The sequence below is a fragment of the Oncorhynchus mykiss genome, chromosome 2, assembly GCF_013265735.2.
Source record: "Oncorhynchus mykiss isolate Arlee chromosome 2, USDA_OmykA_1.1, whole genome shotgun sequence".
NCBI lineage: Eukaryota > Metazoa > Chordata > Actinopteri > Salmoniformes > Salmonidae > Oncorhynchus > Oncorhynchus mykiss.
Window position 1 is genome coordinate 50027395 of NC_048566.1, and position 22213 is coordinate 50049607.

The 22213-nt window shown below is 42.7% G+C and overlaps 1 protein-coding gene across 2 annotated transcripts in view; it reads right to left on the reverse strand.

The window, feature by feature from the left end:
• Nucleotides 1-10498, reverse strand: part of LOC110490984 (forkhead box protein O1-A) — a 74997-nt gene extending 64499 nt beyond the window's left edge. For both annotated transcript variants that reach the window (XM_021564372.2, XM_021564373.2), the window contains exon 1: nucleotides 9526-10498. In XM_021564372.2, the coding sequence (XP_021420047.2) occupies nucleotides 9526-10122 (597 nt within the window). In that variant the 5' untranslated portion in view covers nucleotides 10123-10498. The remainder of the gene's footprint in view (nucleotides 1-9525) is intronic.
• Nucleotides 10499-22213: the final 11715 nt, after the last annotated feature.

The following is a 22213-nucleotide window of genomic DNA, read 5'->3' on the forward strand; positions in this document are numbered from 1 at the left end:
CTGAAGTCCACAATCATCTCCTTAGTTTTGTTGACGTTGAGTGTGAGGTTATTTTCCTGACACCACACTCCGAGGGCCCTCACCTCCTCCCTGTAGGCCGTCTCGTCGTTGTTGGTAATCAAGCCACTGTTGTGTCGTCCGCAAACTTGATGATTGAGTTGGAGGCGTGCGTGGCCACGCAGTCGTGGGTGAACAGGGAGTACAGGAGAGGGCTCAGAACGCACCCTTGTGGGGCCCCAGTGTTGAGGATCAGCGGGGTGGAGATGTTGTTGCCTACCCTCACCACCTGGGGGCGGCCCGTCAGGAAGTCCAGTACCCAGTTGCACAGGGCGGGGTCGAGACCCAGGGTCTCGAGCTTGATGACGAGCTTGGAGGGTACTATAGTGTTGAATGCCGAGCTGTAGTCGATGAACAGCATTCTCACATAGGTATTCCTCTTGTCCAGATGGGTTAGGGCAGTGTGCAGTGTGGTTGAGATTGCATCGTCTGTGGACCTATTTGGGCGGTAAGCAAATTGGAGTGGGTCTAGGGTGTCAGGTAGGGTGGAGGTGATATGGTCCTTGACTAGTCTCTCAAAGCACTTCACGATGACGGAAGTGAGTGCTACGGGGCGGTAGTTGTTTAGCTCAGTTACCTTAGCTTTCTTGGGAACAGGAACAATGGTGGCCCTCTTGAAGCATGTGGGAACAGCAGACTAGTAAAGGGATTGATTGAATATGTCCGTAAACACACCGGCCAGCTGGTCTGCGCATGCTCTGAGGGCGCAGCTGGGGATGCCGTCTGGGCCTGCAGCCTTGCGAGGGTTAACACGTTTAAATGTTTTACTCACCTCGGCTGCATTGAAGGAGAGTCCGCATGTTTTCGTTGCAGGCCGTGTCAGTGGCACTGTATTGTCCTCAAAGCGGGCAAAAAAGTTATTTAGTCTGCCTGGGAGCAAGATATCCTAGTCCGTGACTGGGCTGGTTTTCTTCTTGTAGTCCGTGATTGACTGTAGACCCTGCCACATACCTCTTGTGTCTGAGCCGTTGAATTGAGATTCTACTTTGTCTCTATACTGACGCTTAGCTTGTTTGATAGCCATGCGGAGGGAATAGCTGCACTGTTTGTATTCGGTCATGTTACCAGTCACCTTGCCCTGATTAAAAGCAGTGGTTCGCGCTTTCAGTTTCACGCGAATGCTGCCATCAATCCACGGTTTCTGGTTTGGGAATGTTTTAATCGTTGCTATGGGAACGACATCTTCAACGCACGTTCTAATGAACTCGCACACCGAATCAGCGTATTCGTCAATGTTGTTATCTGACGCAATACGAAACATATCCCAGTCCACGTGATGGAAGCAGTCTTGGAGTGTGGAATCAGCTTGGTCGTACCAGCGTTGGACAGACCTCAGCGTGGGAGCTTCTTGTTTAAGTCTGTAAAGGCAGGGATCAGCAAAATGGAGTCGTGGTCAGCTTTTCCGAAAGGAGGGCGGGGCAGGGCCTTATATGCGTCACGGGAGTTAGAATAACAATGATCCAAGGTTTTTCCAGCCCTGGTTGCGCAATCGATATGCTGATACAATTTAGGGAGTCTTGTTTTCAGATTAGCCTTGTTAAAATCCCCAGCTACAATGAATGCAGCCTCAGGATGTATGGATTCCAGTTTGCAAAGAGTCAAATAAAGTTTGTCCAGAGTCATCGATGTGTCTGCTTGGGGGGGAATATATACGGCTGTGATTATAATCGGAGAGAATTCTCTTGGTAGATAATGCGGTCGACATTTGATTGTGAGGAATTCTAAATCAGGTGAACAGAAGGATTTGAGTTCCTGTATGTTTCTGTGATCACACCACGTCTCATTAGCCATAAGGCATACGCCCCCGCCACTCTTCTTACCAGAAAGATGTTTGTTTCTGTCGGCGCGATGCGTGGAGAAACCCGCTGGCTGCACCGCCTCCGATAGCGTCTCTCCAGTGAGCCATGTTTCCGTGAAGCAAAGAACGTTACAGTCTCTGATGTCCCTCTAGAATGCTACCCTTGCTCGGATTTCATCAACCTTGTTGTCAAGAGACTGGATATTGGCGAGAAGAATGCTAGGGAGTGGTGCACGATGTGCCCGTCTCTGGAGTCTGACCAGAAGACCGCCTCGTTTCCCTCTTTTACGGAGTTGTTTTTTTGGGTCGCCGGCTGGGATCCATTCCGTTGTCCTGGTTGAAAGGCAGAACACAGGATCCGCTTCGCGAAAATCATATTCTTGGTCGTACTGATGGTGAGTTGACGCTGATCTTATATTCAGTAGTTCTTCTCGACTGTATGTAATGAAACCTAAGATGACCTGGGGTACTAATGTAAGAAATAACACGTAAAAAAACAAAAAACTGCATAGTTTCCTAGGAACGCGAAGCAAGGCGGCCATCTCTGTCGGCGCCGGAAGTCACTATTTTCAGGTCTCTCCAGATATGTTCGATCGGGTTCAAGGTCTCTCCAGAGATGTTCGATCGAACATCTCCAGAGATGTTCGATCGGGTTCAAGTCCGGGATCTGGCTGGGCCACTCAAGGACATTCAGAGACTTGTCTCGAAGCCACCCCTGCATTGTCTTAGCTGTGTGCATAGGTCGTTGTCCTGTTGGAAGGTGAACCTTCGCCTCAGTCTGAGGTCCTGAGCACTATGGAGCGGGTTTCATCTAGGATCTCTCTATTATTTGCTCCATTCATCTTTCCCTCGAACCTGACTAGTCTCCCAGTCCCTGCTGCTGAAAAACCTCCCCACAGCACGATGCTGCCACCACCATGCTTCACCATAGGGATGGGGCCAAGTTTCATCCAGATGTGACGCTTGGCATTCTCTGGTCTGATAGTTTAATCAGACCAGAGAATCTTGTTTCTCATGGTCCACGAGTCCTTTAGGTGCCACTGTGTTCTTGGGGACCTTCAACGCTGCAGAAATGTTTTGGTACCTTTCTCCAGATCTGTGCCTGAACACAATCCTGTCTCAGCGCTCTACGGACAATTCCTTTAACCTCATGGCTTGGTTTTTGCTCTGACATGCACTGTCAACTGTGAGACCTTATATAGACAGGTGGATTCCAATCAAGTTGTAGAATCATCTCAAGGATGATCAATGGAAACAGGATGCACCTGAGCTCAATTTCGAGTCTCATCGCAAAAGGTCTGTACTTATGTAAATAAGATATTTCTGTTTTTCATTTGTAATAAATTTGCGAACATTTCTAAAAACCTGTTTTCGCTTTGTCATAATCGGGTATTTGGTGAAGATTGATAAGGGAAAACATTAATTGAATCCATTTTAGAATAACGTATACATATGTAACGTATATATTTCAAAATAAGTAAGGAATTATCAACTATTATAGACAACTGAACCCTCAACATGACCACTTTAATTATTTCAAATTGTTTTAGGAGAATGACTTTTAAAAATGACCTTATACTACATGTCAAAATAAACATTACTATGGCGATAAGTCATTTGAATTTCATTGAATTTAATTGAATAAAACATGTAACTTCTCTTATATGTAAAGTCCCCTGTTTTGGGTTCTGGTACCGGTTCCGATAGAGATTTTCACTTTAAAATGTATATTTGGACACCATAGTTCGAAATTGATTGCATTGAGGGGTAGCCCTGATTCTCACAGACACAGGAGTATGTCTTCTGCCTATGTGAAGCAGGATGTGAAATCTGACACTACTTGAAGCTGGGATGTCCCTCGTACCATTTCATTCGCTCTTCCGACTGTCCCATCAACTCCTGGATGAAATCTACGTCACAGCCACTAACAACATATATGCCTGGAATCCGTACACCGTAGCGCAGCAGGCTAGAATGGTTTCGTCGCTGTAGCTCATTCAGAGATGGATTTCATGTCAGTAATCTAAAATAATTCATTGATTTTAAACAAAAAAACACTTTCTGTTTGTCATAGACGGAAGAGATTAATATGAAATGAAAGATGAGATCCGGCCGAGTGGCGCAGCGGTGTAAGGCACTGCTTCGCAGTGCTAGAGGCGTCACTACAGACCCGGGTTCGGTCCAGGGCTGTATCACAACCGGAAGTGATCGGGAGTCCCATGGGGCAGCGCACAATTGGCCCAGCATCGGGGAAGGGTTTGGCCGGGGGGGCTTTACTTGGCTCATCATGCTCTAGCAACTCCTTGTGGTGGGCTGGGTGCCTGCAGGCTGACCTCAGTCGTCAGTTGAATGGTGTTTCCTCCGACACATTGGTGTCGGTGCGCCTGGCTTCCGGGTTAGGCGGGCGGGTGTTAAGAAGGGCAGTTTGGCGGGTCATGTTTCGGAGGACGCATGACTCGACCTTCGCCACCCGAGCCAGTTGGGGAGTTGCAGTGATGAGACAAGATCGAAATTGGGGAGAAAAAGGGGGTAAAAATATATATATATATTTAAAAAAAGATTACTTAGATATCTGTGAGACGTTGACAGCAATGGGGGCAGATGTTTTGATCAAGAGAGAACTTTAGAAAATATGCACATTTTCTCTAACGCTAAATATACAAATATGTATTTTACAGTTATAAAGAAGGTGAAATCTTATAGTTAGTTGTTTTAGAAATTCAATATACTAAAAAGATATGAGTCATTTCAAGCCTTATTCATACAGTTTTGTTGAATAGGAAATAAATAATATTTGTATCATATTTGTACTTGAGCTTTTGTCCTCAAAAGTGACTATACCTCAGCAATTTATAACAATTTTTACCAGAAAGGTGAGATTTTAACCTTTCTTGGAGTATGCAGGATTACTATTTATTGTTTATGGCCCTCTCATGATAAATAATTACTTTTGGGGATTACGTAGATTACATTTTCAATTACATTTAATTACATTTACGAGGTTTTAATTCAAATTACGTTTCCTGTGGGGTGTGGCCAATTCAAATTCAAGAACTGAAAAAAAAGAGCAAATTGCAACTCAATTCAGAATTACAATGTGATTATCATATATGCCATTAAGCAGATTTTTTTATCCAAAGTGACTTACATGCATGCATCATATTTTTACGTATGGGTGGTCTGGAAATCAAACCCACTCTCTTGCTGTTGCAAGCGCCGTGCTTTACCAACTAAGCTAAAGATGACCATCTAGCTAACCATCATGGTAAACCAGAGCATAAAGCAGGAAGAATGCTATTGATCCCTGGTCAGGCTGGTCTAATCTGCACCTCTGAATCTGTGATTCCTAGTAGCAGTCACCAGACACACTGAGGCCCCACAAGACTTAATACGTCAAACTGATCATTAAATCACAAGACAAACTGTGACCTCACAGCCTAGTGTGAGTGTACGGGGCATGTTAGCAGGACTTGCGTTACAGGGAGGTCAGATGACTTCGCTCAGATTAACGTGACGGCATGGTAAAATTTTAGGTGCTGCTTTAGGTCTCCATGCTGGTGTACCCTGGTAGCCTAACGGTTAGAGTGGTTGGTCCCATAACTGAAAGATTGCTAGATTGAATCCCTAAACTGACTAGATGAAAAGTCTGTTGATCTGCCCTTGAGCAAGGAAGGCATTTAACCATAATTGCTCCAGGGTTGCTGCCAAAAATGGCTGGTCCCTGGTTTTGACCCCACTATCTGTGGGTGTATTTGGGGGAGTAGGATACGTTAAAAAAAAATACACTACACACTTGTACATGTGTCAAAGTCATTCTGCTGAGTGTCTGTGGATTTTTGTTCCTCCCTTGTACTTGATTGATAAATTAAGGTCACTAATTAGCTGTATCGTCCTGACCTTCATCAGAGGAATGGACAGAATATCATCAGATCGCAGGCACCACACTCAGCTTGACAGACACAGGAACCTGGAGCAGGCAGCCGGTCAGAGATGAGAGGAATGTCGTTTCTTACAATATCAGTGTTCAAATGAAAGCCAGGTTTGATCATTTTTATCACTTTATCACAGAGAAGTTCAACACAACATGCGGGTTAGGCTAGTCTTTTATTGTTTTATGCATGGCTTTCTCCAAATCAAACTGTGAATGTGACAGAGTTCCATCTCAAAAGGTGGTTTTAATAGCCTAAAAACGTAAGGTAGCAATGGGACTAATAACTAGAGAGAACAAACCATATCAATAGCCTATAGAAACATTTAATGACAAGTTTAATCAAGTTTAGGCGTAATAATGACCCATACGGGCTGGGAAAATCCATTCACGCAAGGTTGAAAACTAAATGGCCAATAATCTATCCTCCTACTAGGCCTATCATAAAATCTTAAATTAAAGTTAAAGTTATTAACAGTATCTTATTTCCCAAATATTATATCCTAAGGTGTTAAGAAAAAAAGGTCTATAGCCTAAGCCTGAGCATAGACTATTCTCAATTGTGAATGAACATGTGAATAGACAACATCGCTTTCATGCATTTGATTTATCAAGCTAGAATTTTGTTTTGATGACACTTTGACGTTTTAAATGTTTTAAAGTCAGTGTGTTGGTTTGATTCTGGATGGCCAGATAGTTAGCAAAAATGACAAGAAACTGCCATGTGAGGAATTGTAAGTGACTTGTTTAAGCTAGTTTTATTGTGTTCTTGATTCCATGTCTTTTGAGGTGTTTTGACTGATTTCATGTCATTGCTAATACGGCTCAAATTTGCCATATAGCTAACAGTTACAATGTATTTGAGAGACACAAGTGCAAATTGTGTAAATGCATTTATGTTTTCAATAAACATTGGCGATGAAACATAGTTTACAGGTTGTCAACAATTTAAGCCAGCCCTGTCCAAAACATAGTTGCGCGCACACGTTGGTTTCATTGCTAAACAACCAACCTGTCTATGGTGTTTGTATTGCAAACTAGTGAGAAGAAATGTGCCATATACAGTGCATTCAGAAATTATTCGGACACCTGACTTTCTCCACATTTGGTTACGTTACAACCTTATTTTAAAATTGTTTAAATTAATATTTTCCCTCATCAATCTACACACAATACCCCATGATGACAAAGAAAAACGACTTAATGACATAGTGAAAACAGGTTTTTAGAATGTTTGCAAATGTATTACAAATAAAAAACAGAAAGAACTTATTTACATAAATATTCAGACCCTTTGCTATGAGATTCGAATTGAGCTCAGGGGAATACTGTTTCCAATGTCCCTAGAGGTCTGAGACAGGATTGTGTGGAGGCACAGATCTGGGGAAGAGTACCAAAACATTTCTGCAGCATTGAAGGTCCCCGAGAACACAGTGGCCTCTATCATTCTTAAATGGAAAAGGTTTGGAACCACCAAGACTCTTCCTAGAGCTGGCTTCCCAGCCAACCTGAACAATCGGGGGAGAAGGGCCTTGGTCGGGGAGGTGACCAAGAACCTGATGGTCACTTTGATAGAGCTCTAGAGTTCCTCTGTGGAGATCGGATAACCTTCCAGAAGGACAACCATCTCTGCAGCACTCCACCAATCAGGCCTTTATGGTAGAGTGGCCAGACAAAAGCAACTCCTCAGTAAAAGGCACATGACAACTTGCTTGGAGTTTGCCAAAAGGTACCTAAAGCACTCTCAGACCTTGAGAAACAAGATAATCTGGTCTGATGAAGACAAGATTGAACACCTTGGCCTGAATGCCAAGCGTCACGTCTGAAGGAAACCTGGCACCATCCCTACGATTAAGCATGGTGGTGGCAGCATCATGCTGTGGGGATGTTTTTCAGTGTCAGGGACTGGGAGACTAATCAGGATCGAGGGAAAGATGAACGGAGCAAAGAATGTAGCTAACCTGCACAAGAGCGCTCAGAACCTTAGATTGGGGTGAAAGTTCACCTTCCAAAAGGACAATGACCCTAAGCACACAGACAAGACAACGCAGGAGTGGCTTTGGGACAAGTCTCTAAATGTCGTTGAGTGGCCCAGCCAGAGCCCGGACTTGAAACCGATCGAACATCTCTGGAGAGAGCCGAAAATAGCTGTGCAGCAACACTCCCCATCCAACCTGGCAGAGCTTGAGAGAATCTACAGAGAAGAGTGGGAGAAGCTCCCCAAATACAGGTGATTTGTTTAGAATTCAAGGCTGCATGGCTCCCACAGCATTCAGCAGCGATACGCCATCCCATCTGGTTTGCGCTTACTGGGACTATCATTTGTTTTTCAACAAATGACCCAATGGATAACTTATTTGTATTGCTTTTAATCCTTTTTAAATGAATTTATCTTATTAACACTTTGTTCTAGCTAGCTATTTGTGTAGGTAGCTATCAAGTAAACCCAATGATAATAGTAACAATGACCCAAAACACACTTCCAGGCTGTGTAAGTGCTATTTGACCAAAAAGGAGAGTGACTGAGTGCTGCATCAGATGACCTGGCTTCCACTATCACCCGACCTCAACCCAATTGATATGGTTTGGGATTAGTTGGACCGCAGAGTGGAGGAAAAGCAGCCAACAAGTGCTCAGCATATGTGGGAACTCCGTCAAGACTGTTGGAAAAGCATTCCAGGTGAAGCTGGTTGAGAGAATGCCAAGAGTGTGCAAAGCTGTCATTAAGGCAAAGGGTGGCTACTTTGAAGAATCTCAAATATAAAATATATTGTGATTTGTTTAACACTTTTTTGCTTACTACATGATCCCATATGTTATTTAATAGTGTTGGTGTCTTCACTATTATTATACAACGTAGAAAATAGTAACAATTTAGAAGAAAAAAAAATGTGTAGGTGTGTCCCAACTTTTGATGGGTACTGTATGTAAATGTGTTATTTCGGGGGTTTATACATTTGCAGAAATTTCTAAAGACCTGTTTTTGCTTTGTCATTATGGGGTATTGTGATGTCATCATGGGGTATTGTGTGTAGATCGATGAAAAAAAAACGATTTAATCAATTTTAGAATGAGGCTGTAACGTAACAAAATGTGGAAAAAGTCAAGGGGTCTGAATATTTTCTGAATGCACTGTATTGGCTCCATTATTCTATGGCTGAGCTGAGTTGAGCAGTGTGTCCTTTTGTTGGATGACATGAAATATGCCGCCATCAGAGGCTATTTCTTGTATAGCTTGATATTTACATTTGGTATATACATTTGGTGAAAATTGTTTGTCAAATTCGGTGAATAGCCTATGTCACTCTGGTTGTTGGAGTTATATGTTGTATGGTGAACTTGGGCTTCATCAAGGTTTATTTGTGAGTAAATCTGGCTTTGATAAAATAGACAATGCCTAACCAGCCACCGACCGCACCGTACTCACTGGGTGAGACCACGGCACCATGTACATGCAACAGGTGGGGGGAATATCAGCCGTCCTTCATAATTATACACAATTTGGTTATTGTCTTTTATCACTGCTCCGTGATCCCCAGATACTTCTATCTATCCATGACGCTGCACTGCAGGACATTGTGGCACACAGTGAATTAATGAAGTGGGACATTCTTGGCATTAAATCTCGTAATTGTATTGACTTGAAAAATTAAACAGGGTTTACTACAAAACGAGTTGGTTATAAAATAGGCCTACATAATGTTATATAGATATCACGTAAGAACTGATAAGTATTGCTTACCTTCCAACCTGCTGAGCTATTACTGTCTCCTTTATCCTTAAAATATGGCACGCTCTTCACCATCCAGTCATAGATCTGAGACAAGGTGAGTCGCTTCTCCAGTGAGCTCTCTATCGCCTTGGTGATGAGGTCCGCGTAGGACATATTCCCCCACGCGTTCCGACGCGACGAGCTGCTTTTCCTCTGCACGGCTGCGGCGGCGGCCACCGAATTCGACCCGTTGGGGGATGAGACCGGGGGCACCTGTTGCTGGTGCGGCAGCTGAGGACACGGGTGCTGCTGATGATGCTGTAACTGCTGTGGATGTTGTTTCTCCTGCTGCGGGTGTATGCAGTTCCCCTGGCACTGAAAATCATTGCACAAAACAAGCGGTTTCTGATCCTCCGGGTAGTCCTCTGACTCTTCTAAAAAACTGAGGTTACTGATGTATTCGACAGGCTCCTGTTTGACTGAAGGCGCCGGTGAAGATGTGTTTGAGCAGGCGGGTTCGATGAACTCTGGTCGAGGCAGAGGCCAGGTGCATGACCGGGGCCTCGAGAGTGGCTCGAAATCCGGGTCTATATCAACCAACTGTTGCGGCAGCGGTAAATCTGCCATCTCTAAAGTAAACGGACAAATAGCACAACTGTCACATAAAGACACTCAATGAATCGTCCAGTCCAGGCACCAAATGTAAAAGTGTAAAAAGCGTCGTCACTTCTTCATGAACTCTGATAGAGGGCACTAGTTGAAAACCGTCTGTTTGCGATGATGGAATAAAAAAATACAACTCACTCTGGATGTCCTTTATCTAAAACTGCGCGGTTACAGGCAAAGTGTATCTGTGTTCTGTTCGTAGTGTCTATCGCGCCTGACTGTCGTTGTCTACTGTCAATCACAGATCTATTACGTTCGTAAATCCTACGAAGTCAACTGGTAACACCCACTAAGACCTTGAGTGACAGTCAGCGGCCACCAATGGTATGTGTATAAGGTAAACAGGACTTGGTTTTGACATAATACATGTTTCTGTTCTTATTCTAACGTGAACAATATTTCCCACCCTGAAAACGGGGGCCAGAGCAATGAGTTAAAACGTTTAAACATGGAAAATGTTGAAGGAAGTGCAAGCGGGTCAGAGCATTGTGTTTTCGAGTTATGTCTGTTAAAACATTTGTTGGCTACTTCTTAGGGGAAAGTTGTCTGGCGTGTCAATGTTAAGTATAGACCTAAGATACTTTATATAATGTTGGACAAGCCTTGGATTTATAAAATAATTAATAACGTCTATATACTATTAACTGTTATATTTTCTTTATTATACATAGCTTATAAATGTAATAAACATTTTATAGAATGGTGTATATATAATAAACAGTTATAACACATAGCATGGCTGGCTCTATCCTTTTTGGGGGCCCTAAGTGAGATTTGGTTTGGGTGGAGAGAAATATTGGCAATTTTACAGTACATATTCTGCAATTCTACACATTTTGCTGTGGGGTGGAGAGACGTTTTTGCCGTTTTACAGTTCATTTCCTGAAATTCTACATATTTTGCAATGACTTATGGCAGGGGTTCTCAAAGTTTTTGAGGCCGGGGACCCATTTTGTGATAGCAAATTCATCAGGGATCCTCTAAATTGAGTGAGATAAGAATCACATACAAGGAGTTTTACTATGTCTTCGGCAGTGCATGGCCGGACGAACCAGTTCCTTGGACCAGGAAAGGAAGATTTTAAAAGCCCACCTCTTTGCATAAGAGAGAAAATGTTGCCGTTTTCAAGCTAATTTCCTGAAATTTTACAAGCCTCTGTTTTAGTAAAAAGCTGAGGGATGGGCCTGGAGGATCATAAACACTCTCAAATTCATAAACAGAACGATGGACTGACCATCCCACGATAGCAAAATTATATTTTTGAACAATGTTCTTGAGCCTATACAGTGTTTTTTTACATTTACAAGCTTACAATTTGGGTTCTAATGGGGTACTATAGTTGAACTACGCTCATGAGGCAACTCAGGATTTTAGCTTTACATTTCAGTGCATTAATGGGTTAAGAACATAAACTGTATATATAAAATATAATACAATGTAATACTATTTAACACCCTCTAAACTTATTCCACGGATAGCTTGGCCAAAATGTGTATAATCTGTTGTTGTTCGATATATTCATAAAAAAAGAGAAATGTACACATTTTTAAAAAGCCTATGTACAGAATATACAGTTGAAATCAGAAGATTACATACACCTTAGCCAAATACATATAAACTCAGTTTTTCACAACTCCTGACATGTAATCCTAGTAAACATTCCCTGTCTTAGGTCAGTTAGGATCACCACTTTATTTAAGAATGTGAAATGGCAGAAAAATAGTAGAGAAAATGATTTATTTCAGCTTGTATTTTTTTCATCACATTCGCAGAAGTTTGCATACACTCAATTAGTATTTGAGTAAATTGCTAAATTTAGCTCAAACGTTTTGAGTAGCCTTCCACAAGCTTCCCACAATAACTTGGGGACATTTTGGCCCATTCCTCCTGACAGAGCTGGTGTAACTGAGTCAGATTTGTAGGCCTCCTTGCTCGCACACGCATTTTCCGTTCTGCCCATACATTTTCTATAGGGTTGAGGTCAGGGCTATGTGATGGCCACTAATATACCTTGACTTTGTTGTCCTTGAGCCATTTTGCCACAACTTTGGAAGTATGCTTGGGGTCATTGTCCATTTGGAAGACCCATTTACGACCAAGCTTTAACTTCCTGATTGATGTCTTGAGATGTTTCTTCAATATATCCACATAATTTTGCTCCCTCGTGATGCCATCTATTTTGTGAAGTGCACCAGTCCCTCCTGCAGCAAAGCACCCCCACAACATGATGCTGGCACCCCCGTAATTCATGGTTGGGATGGTGTTCTTCGGCTTGCAAGCCTCACCCATTGTCCTACAAACATAACAATGGTCATTATGGCCAAACAGTTCTATTTTTGTTTCATCAGACCAGAGGACATTTCTCCAAAAAGTACGATTTATGTCCTCATGTGCAGTTGCAAACCGTAGTCTGGCTTTTTTTATGGCAGTTTTGGAGCAGTGGCTTCTTCCTTCCTGAGCGGCCTTTCAAGTTATGTCGATATAGGACTTGTTTTTACTGTGGATATAGATAATTTTGTACCTGTTTCCTCCAGCATCTTCACAAGGTCCTTTGCTGTTGTTCTGGGATTGATTTGCACTTTTCACACCAAAGTACGTTCATCTCTAGGAGACAGAACGCGTCTCCTTCCTAAGCGGTATAATGGCTGCGTGGTTCCATGGTGTTTAAACTTGCGTGCTATTGTTTGTACAGATGAACGTGGTACCTTCAGGTGTTTGGAAATTGCTCCCAAGGATGAACCAGATTGGTCGAGGTCTACAATTTATTTTCTGAAGTCTTGGCTTATTTTTTTGATGTTCCCATGATGTCACGCAAAGAGGCACTGAGTTTGAAGGTAGGCCTCTAAATACATCCACAGGTACACCTCCAATTGACTCAAATTATGTCAATTAGCCTATCAGAGGCTTCTAAAGCCATGACATCATCATCTGGAATTTTCCAAGCTGTTTAAAGGCACAGTCAACTTAGTGAATGTAAACTTCTGATCCACTGGAATTCTGATACAGTACATTATAAGTGAAATAATCTGTCTGTGGACACCAAGAAACTTGAAACTTTCGAACCACTCCACTTCAGTCCCGTCGATGTTAATGGGGGCCTGTTCAGCCCTCCTTTTCCTATAGTCGATCAGCTCCTTTGTTTTGCTCACATTGAGAGAGAGGTTGTTGTCCTGACACCACACTGCCAGATCTCTGACCTCCTCCCTATAGGCTGTCTCATCGTTTTTGGTGATCAGGTCTACTGTTGTGTTGTCAGCAAATGTAATAATGTAATAATGATGTTGGAGTCGTGTTTGGCCACGCATTAGTGGGTGAACAGGGGGTACAGGAGGGGACTAAGCACGGAGCCCTAAGGAGCCCCCGTGTTGAGGATCAGCGTGGCAGATGTGTTGTTGTCTACTCTTACCACCTGGGGTCGGACCGTCAGGAAATCCAGGATCCAGTTGCAGAGAGAGGTGTTTAGTCCCAGGGTCCTTAGCTTAGTCATGAGCTTTGTGGGCACTATGGTGTTGAACGCTGAGCTGTAGTCAATGAATAGCATTCTCGCATAAGTGTTCCTTTTGTCCAGGTGGGAAAGGGAAGTATGGAGTGCGATTTAGATTGCATCACCTGTGGATTTGTTGGGGGGGGGGTGTGAATTGGAGTGGGTCTAGGGTTTCTGGCATGATGGTGTGATCAACCTTTCAAACCTTTCTCTTTCTTGGGCACAGTGACTATGGTGGTCTGTTTGAAAAATTTGGGTATTACAGACTTGGCCAGGGAGAGGTTGAAAATGTCAGTAAAGACACTTGGTCCACGCATTCCTTGAGTACACCTCCTGGTAATCCAGCTTTGTGAATATTGACCTGTTTAAAGGTTTTGCTCACATCAGCTAGGGAGAGTGTGATCACACAGTCATCCAGAACAGCTCTCATACATTTTTCAGTGTTGCTGGCCTCGAAGCGAGCGCGAAAGGCATTTAGCTCGTCTGGTAGACTCGCGTCACTGGGAAGCTCTCGGCTGGGTTACCCTTTGTATTCCATAATAGTTTTCAAGCCCTGCCGCATCCGACAAGCATCAGAGCCGGTGTAGTAGGATTCAATCTTAGTCCTGTACTGACGCTTTGCCTGTTTGATGGTTCGTCTGAAGGCATAGTGGGATTTCTTATAAGCGTCCGGATTAGTGTCCCGCTCCTTGAAAGTGGCAGCTTTAGCCCGGTGCGGATGTTGTTTCCCAACCATGGCATCTGGTTGGGAAATGTACATACGGTCACTGTGGGGACGACGTCGTCGATGCACTTATTGATGAAGCCGATGACTGAGGTGGTATACTCCTCAATGCCACTGGATTAACCCCGGAACATATTCCAGTCTGTGCTAGCAAAACAGTCCTGTAGCGTAGCATCCGCGTCATCTGACCACTTATGTATTGAGCGAGTCACTGGTACTTTAGTTTTTGCTTGTAAACAAGAATCAGGAGGAGAGAATTATGGTCAGATTTGCCAAATGGAGGGCAAGGGAGAGCTTTGTATAAGTCTTTGTGTGTGGAGTAAAGGTGGTCTAGAGTTGTTTTCCTCTGGTTGCACGTGACATGCTGGTAGATATTAGGTAAAACAGATTTAATAAGTTTTCCTTTGTTAATGTCCCTGGCCACTAGGAACGCTACTTCTGGAATAGCATTTTCTTGTTTGCTTATGGCTTTATACAGCTCATTAATTGCGGTCTTCGGTTTGTGCAAGCATCGGTTTGTGGTGGTAAATAGACAGTTACGAATAATATAGATGATAACTTTCTTACTTCTTTAATAATAGACATTTGCGCACCAGCAGTTATTGACAGATAGACACACACCCCTGCCCCTCGTCTTACCAGATGTAGCTGCTCTGTCCTTACCAAAACACTGAGAAGCCAGCCAGCTCTATATTATTTGTGTTGTCATTCAGCCAAGTCTCAGTGAAAACTTAAGATATTCAAGTTTTGAATGCCCCGTTGGTAGGATAGTCTTAACTTCTCTAGGGTAGGGGGTAGCATTTGGAATTTTGGATGAAAAGTGTGTCCAAATTAAATGGCCTTCTACTCAGGCCCAGAAGATAGGATATGCATATAATTAGTCGATTTGGATAGAAAACACTCTAAAGTTTCCAAAACTGTTAAACTAATGTCTGTGAGTATAACAGAAGTGATTTGGCAAGCGAAAACCTGAGAAAAATCCAGGAAGTAGGATTTTTCAGGAAGTAGGATTTTTTTGTGTGTAGTTTTCTATTCAATGCCATTACAGTATCCTTTGACTTAGGACTCAAATTGCAGTTCTTATGCCTTCCACTAAGATGTCAACAGTCTTTAGAAATTCTTTCAGGCTTGTATTCTGAAAAATGAGGGAGTAAGAGCAGTGTGAATGAGTGGACCCTGCCGTGTCACAGAGCTTTTTCATGCGCCGAGAGAGTGCCTTTCTTGTTTACCTTTTATATTGACGGCATTATTGTCCGGTTGAAATATTATCAATTATTTAGGTAAAAATAACCTGACGATTAAATATAAACATAATTTGACATGTTTTTATGAACTTTACGGATACAATTTGTATTTTTCGTCTGTCTGTTGTGACTGCGTTTGAGCCTGTGGATTACTCAAGAAAACACGCAAACAAAATGGAGGTTTTCGGATATAAAGAGAGACTTTATCAAACAAAAGGAACATTTATTGAATAAATGAAGGTCTTCTGAGTGCAACCATATGAAGATCATCAAATGTAAGTGATTAATTCTCCCTCTATTTCTGACTTGTGTAACTCTTCTACTTGGCTGGTTACTGTTTGTAATGACTTATGTCCAGGGGGTATGTTCTCAAATAATCGCATTGTATGCTTTCGCCGTAAAGCATTTTAAAAATCTGACACCGTGGTTGGATTCACAAGAAGTTAATCTTTAAACCTATGAATTTGTATAATGAGTATTTCTGTATTTGAATTTGGCGCTCTGCAATGTCACTGGATGTTGGCCCGGTGGGACGCTCCCACATACCCTAGAGAGGTTAATTGTAGATCGTCCAGTTTGTTTTCCAATGATTGCACTTTGGCCAATAATACGGAGGGTATTGGTGGTTTACCTACTCATCTGCAAATTCTTACAAGGCACCCGCCCTCATCCCCCTTATTCTCTGTCTTTTCTTCTCGTTGATGACAGGGATTTGGGCCTTGTCTTGACAAAGCAGTATATTCTTCGCGAAGTGAGTAATCGCTGTTCCAATGTCCAGAAGCTCTTTTTGGTCATAAGAGACGGTAGCAACACATTATGTACAAATTGAGTTATGAACAACGCAAAAAAACTAACAAAATAGCACAGTTGGTTAGGAGGCCGTACAACTGCAGCCATCCCCTCTGGCGCCAGTTACCTACATAAGCACAATTAAACACTGTAAAGGTTATGAAATCAGTACCTGATTTGTCTGCGGTTATAAAGGAATACACACATATACATTATCCTCCATACAGAAATATGGTTTGCTACAGTAGAAACTATATAACACAATATACAGAAACTATTATGATATAAGATCACATACTTTGATGGGAATGCACACATGTCCAAAGTTTTTGAATAAGGTGAACAGCAATGAAGGCAATGTGGGCGCCAGCTGGAACATGCGCCAGGGGGAAAAGTTCATGCAGGTTCTAACTGGGGGTGTGTCTGCATACTTGACCTGGGGAAACACTGGGGGACTGCTTGGGCTCGAAGAGAGTAGTTTGCCCGGCTCATCTAGCTAATCCTGGCCTCACATTAGCATAGCATGCCTCAAAAGTAAATTGGCTGCCCCAGTAAAATGGGGTACTTTTATGTGCATTAATGAGGAGGCAGAAATCCTAATTTCAAACTGTTGTTTGAAAATAAAACTGTTGTTTGAAAACAACTTTAAATTGGTCAATTGAAACAGCCTGAAACAGCCTAGCCATTAGCAGGCAGCATGCCTTGGTTTGAGGGCAGCGCAGGATAACTGTTCTGTTGCGTAACAATCACATTTTGAAACAGTGAGTGCATTCTGACATCAAGCACATAAAACAAACTCATGCTCTCAGACCTTAAGAGATGGATTACATCATAATAACACCCATCTGCAGGGTCAAACCTGCATGAAATTGAATAAATACCATACCGATGGTTAAATTAACCAATTTTGGGGTAATCCAGCACTTAGGAACTAATTGTAAGTCTTATTAAAGCTATAAGAGTGTCAGTGCTCTAACTCAACATGTGTTGACATTACAACTGAACAGATTCACTGGAATGACATTTACTATCATGGTTGGTCCTCCCAAAAAAAACGACCTGCAAGCCACGCCCCTAATAAGCCACGCCTCCAGTCTTCTGATCTGAGCAGGGCATGGTAATGAGATGTTTGCAACCCAACTGGCTAGGTCAAAATAACCCAACTTGTGTTCTGTCCAATATTTAACCAAATGAGGTTGTTTTTAACCCAGCATTTTTTAGAGCGTAGTAGTCTGGAGGCACGGTGTCTTCAGTAAGACAGCAAGAGGAAGTACAGGAAAGTGAAAAGAAGGGAATACATTTAGCCTGTTTCCAGATCTGTTTGTGCTCTTGCAAACTCCATTGCTCAAAACAATAGTTTTGGCATGACAATGAGTGACAAGGAGTTGGCATGATAGCGCAAACAGACTGGCACTCAGGCTTGAATACAGGGGACTGACTCAGAGAATTCAGTAAGCATAAAATCTTTCATTGGGCCTAACATTACCACTGCCAAAGAGCAATTACCTGAGCACACTGTCTGACCACATTATCCTGTCTAGACTCTAGGTCCCAAATGGCACCCTATTCCACACTACTTTTGATCAGGGCCGATTATGACTCTGGTCAAAAGTAGTGCACCATGTAGGGAATAAGTTGCCATTTTGGACACAGCCTGCCATACAAGTGGTACCTGTCCGTCCTTGTGACTTCTACTGCCCTCACACAGGCAATTACACCATTGGCTAAAACAGGCAACCTGTGTCGGACATCTGAACCTGTATCTGCCTCTGGTCCTTAAACTTGCACACATACACCAGTGTACAAAACATTAGGAACACCCCTTTTTGCCCTCAGGGCATGGATTCTAAAAGGTGTCGAAAGTGTTCCACAGGGATGCTGGCCCATGTTGACTCCAATGCTTCCAACAGTTGTGTCAAGTTGGCTGGATGTCCTTTGGGTGGTAGACCATTCTTGATACACATTGGAAACTGTTGAGCATGAAAAACCCAGTGGCGTTTCAGTTCTTGACACACTCAAACTGGTGCGCCAGGCTATGTCATGGAAAGAGCATGTGTTCCTAATAGTTTGTACACTCAGTGCAGTATTTGGTCCAATCCCAAGTGGACCCCTAGAGTCTACACCCTATGCACTTGTAGAGATCTGAGAGGAGGTGATTAGTATAAACAATATAGTGAAACTTCAACCTAGCCTATCAGACAACAAGATGGAACTATTACTGTATTGGAGGCATTACCATGCCCTAAGCTCTCTCCTGGCCCCTTACACTAAGTCTGAATGTGTCCTGCTAGATGACATAAACTGGGACATGCTTAAACCACCTGACCAAGTCCTAAAGCCATGGGACTCCTTAAATCTTTCTCAGATTATTACCAATTCCACAAGGTATGACTCCAAACACCCAGAAAAAGCTACTCTACTGAAAGTTATCCTCACAAATAACCCTGATAGGTATCAGTCTGGTGTTTTCTGTAAAGACCTTAGTGATCACTGTTTTACAGTCTGTGTTCGTAATGGCTGCTCAGTGAAACGACCTGTCCTGATTTGTCATAGACTCTTGCTAAAAAACTTAAATGAGCAAGCCTTCCTTCATGAACTGGCCTCTGTAAAATGGTATAGAATCAGCTTGACCCCCTCTGTTGAAGACGCTTGGACCTTCTTTTTAAGGAGCAGTTCTCTCTCTGTGGGTCTAACCCAAGAAGTTCTGGAAAACGGTTAAAGATCTGGAGAATAAACCCTCCTCCTCACAGCTGCCCATCTCCATTAAAGTTGATGTGATTGTTACTGACAAGAAGCACATGGCTGAGCTCTTCAATCACCACTTTATTAAGTCAGCATTCCTATTTGACTCAGCCATGTCTCCTTGCCTGTCCAACATTTCCTCATCTCCCACCCCTTCTAATGTGACTAGCCCTGATGCTCCTCCCTCTTTTTCCCCTGCCCGCTACAAAGTTTTTCCCTGCAGGCAGCCACTGAGTCCGAGGTGCTAAAGTAGCTCCTGAAACTTGACTCCAAAAAAACATCTGGGTCAGATGGTTTACACCCTTTCTTCTTTAAGGTTGCTGCCCCTTTCATCGCCAAGCCTATCTCCAACCTTTTTAACCTGTCTCTCCTTTCTGGGGAGGTTCCCATTGCTTGGAAGGCAGCCACTGGCTTTCGTGATGTCTATAGTATTCTCTCTGGTATGCAATCTGGTTTCCACTCAGGTTATGGATGTGTCACTGCAACCTTAACTTCTTGACGCACCCATCCCGTTAGCGGGATCATTCGACCTCACCGGCTTTCTAGCCATCGCCTCTCCATTTTTCCATTGTTCCATTTGTTTTGCCTTGTTCACTGCACACCTGGTTTACATTCCCCAATCACACTGCATGTATTTATTCCTCTGTTCCCCCTGATGTCTTTGTGTGAAATTGTTTGTAATACGTGTTTATTGTTGACGCGCCAGACTGGTTTGCTTATACCATGTTGTTCACAAAGATGTTTATTGTTAAACATAAATTATTGTGACTGTTTTGCTCGTTTTGTACTTTGGTATATTGGCTGGAGGTTTTGACGCAGTTGCGTCCGTCTGTTGGTTTCTCCTGCCTCAATAAAGTGTGCGCCTGTTCACAACACTCTGCTCTCCTGCACCTGACTTCGCTGTCAGTACGCACACACCTGACAAGAAAGTTTAATTGACTCTGCAGCAATACCTTGCCCCGACAAGAAAATGTTTCCCTGTCAAGACGAACAGTGACACTGCCTGTTGAGGACATTGCAGAGAATATGGAACAACAGTTGAAAGACAAGGTAAAGGATTTCACCTATTTCTCCTTGGCGCTGGATGAGAGCAGTGATGCAAGTGACACGATGCTGTTGTTGATATTCTTACGAGGCATAACCCCAGACTTTGAAATTACAGAGGAGCTTGCTTCAGTGCAGTCAATGAAGAGCACAACCACAGGGAAAGATTTATTGGAGGAGATTAATAAGTGTGTTGCAAAAGTTTTCGAGTGTGACCAATGATGGGTGCTCAACCTTGACAGGGAGAAACGTTGTCCTTTTGAGCTGAGCTGAACCCAGATCAGAAAATGATTTTCCTGCATTGCATTATTCATCAGGAGGTGCTCTGTATATGTGTTCTGAAAATGAGCCATGTTGTGGATACAGTCACTAGAGTGGTAAACTTCATAAAAGCATAATCTTTAAACCACAGGCAGTTTGTCTCACTATTGGAAGAGACAGAGTCGGGTCATGCAGATCTCCCCTACCACTCAAACGTGAGATGGCGGAGTTTGGGGAAGGTGCTTAAAAGGGTCTGGGACCTGAATTTGGAGATTGTTGAGTTTTTGCAAATGAGGAAAATATGTGGATTTCCCTCAACTGCAAGATAAAGAATGATTGGCTGATTTTGCCTTCACCGTGGACATCATGTCCCTCATGAATTAACTGAATTCCAAACTACAAGGGAAGGGCTTTTTTGCTAATCAGATGTACAGCCATGTCAAAGCCTACAAGGGAAAATGACTCCTTCTGACCCGCCAAGTAGAAGCCAACAATCTCACCCACCTTCCGACACTACTAGTCTGTTCCCTATTAGATGACCAGCGGGAGAAGTACACATCGCTGCTGCATGCTTTGAACTGTGAGTTTTCTCGTAGTTTTGAGGATTTCAAAGTGTTGGAAAATGACATGCTGTTGGTTTCCTCTCCTTTCACCTTCAATGTGGATAGCGCTCCAATTGACCTACAACTTGAGCTTATCGATCTTCAATCGGATGCTGTGATTGGAGAACTATTCAAAACAATGTCACTGATGAGGTTCTAAGCATGAATGAACAATGAACAAAACTTTCCAAAGATTAGGAGTCATGCTCAGAAGTTGTTTGTACTGTTTGGGTCAACCTATGTATGCGAACAGACATTTTCAGTGATGACATATAACAAGTCAAGGCACAGATAATTTCTTACTGACTCTCACCTCTCAGCAATCCTGCGCATAGAGACGTCAGAAACTATACCTGACTTCACTGCTCTAGTCAATGCCCATCAGAGACTTCACTCCTCACACTGATTGAGTATTTTAAATGCAATGTTGAGCTCTCTCTTTCTTGTGTTTTTGTGCATCCCCGTTAACAAGAGTTCTGTCCGTGGTGCTGAATGCACAGAATACTCTTCCCTCTGTGTAGTTCATTGCATGTTTAATAATGAAAATACCTACCAAAAGGAGAACATGGATGTGGTTTATTTCTGTGCATGTTAAAAAAAGTAAAATAAGTAGCACATCTGGATGTGACTTACAGTAGATATATCTGTCAACACAGTCATACACATGATGTATAATCCTGTAATATGATTCTGGCCCAAGGTGGCAAAAAATATATTCTAATGTGGCCCTCCATGGAAAATAATTGCCCAGATCTGGCTTAGGGTGTAGGGTGTAGGGTCCCATTTGGGACTGGGCCTCTGTCTTTCATGGAAAATTGAGCACAAGTAGAAACGGGATAATGTGCGGCAGTGACTGAGCAGTGGGTGACAGAGAGCAGAGCAGTCACTTCAATAGGGAAAATACTGCCACCTTGTGGGCAATTCACAGATTACCTTTTGTGACCGAAACCGAATGGCATAATTATTGTGAAATTATTTTTCACATGTAACATTTTGACATGAAAAGGAGGTTGAGAAAAAACAAAGAAAGCAAATTCCTACTTATAGTCTTGTTTTAAAAACACACTTTGTAGTTCCATTGTGTAAGATGGGTGGAAGAATCAGCACAACAGTTTTTAGCTGTGCTAACATAATTGCAAAAGGGTTTTCTAATGATAAATTA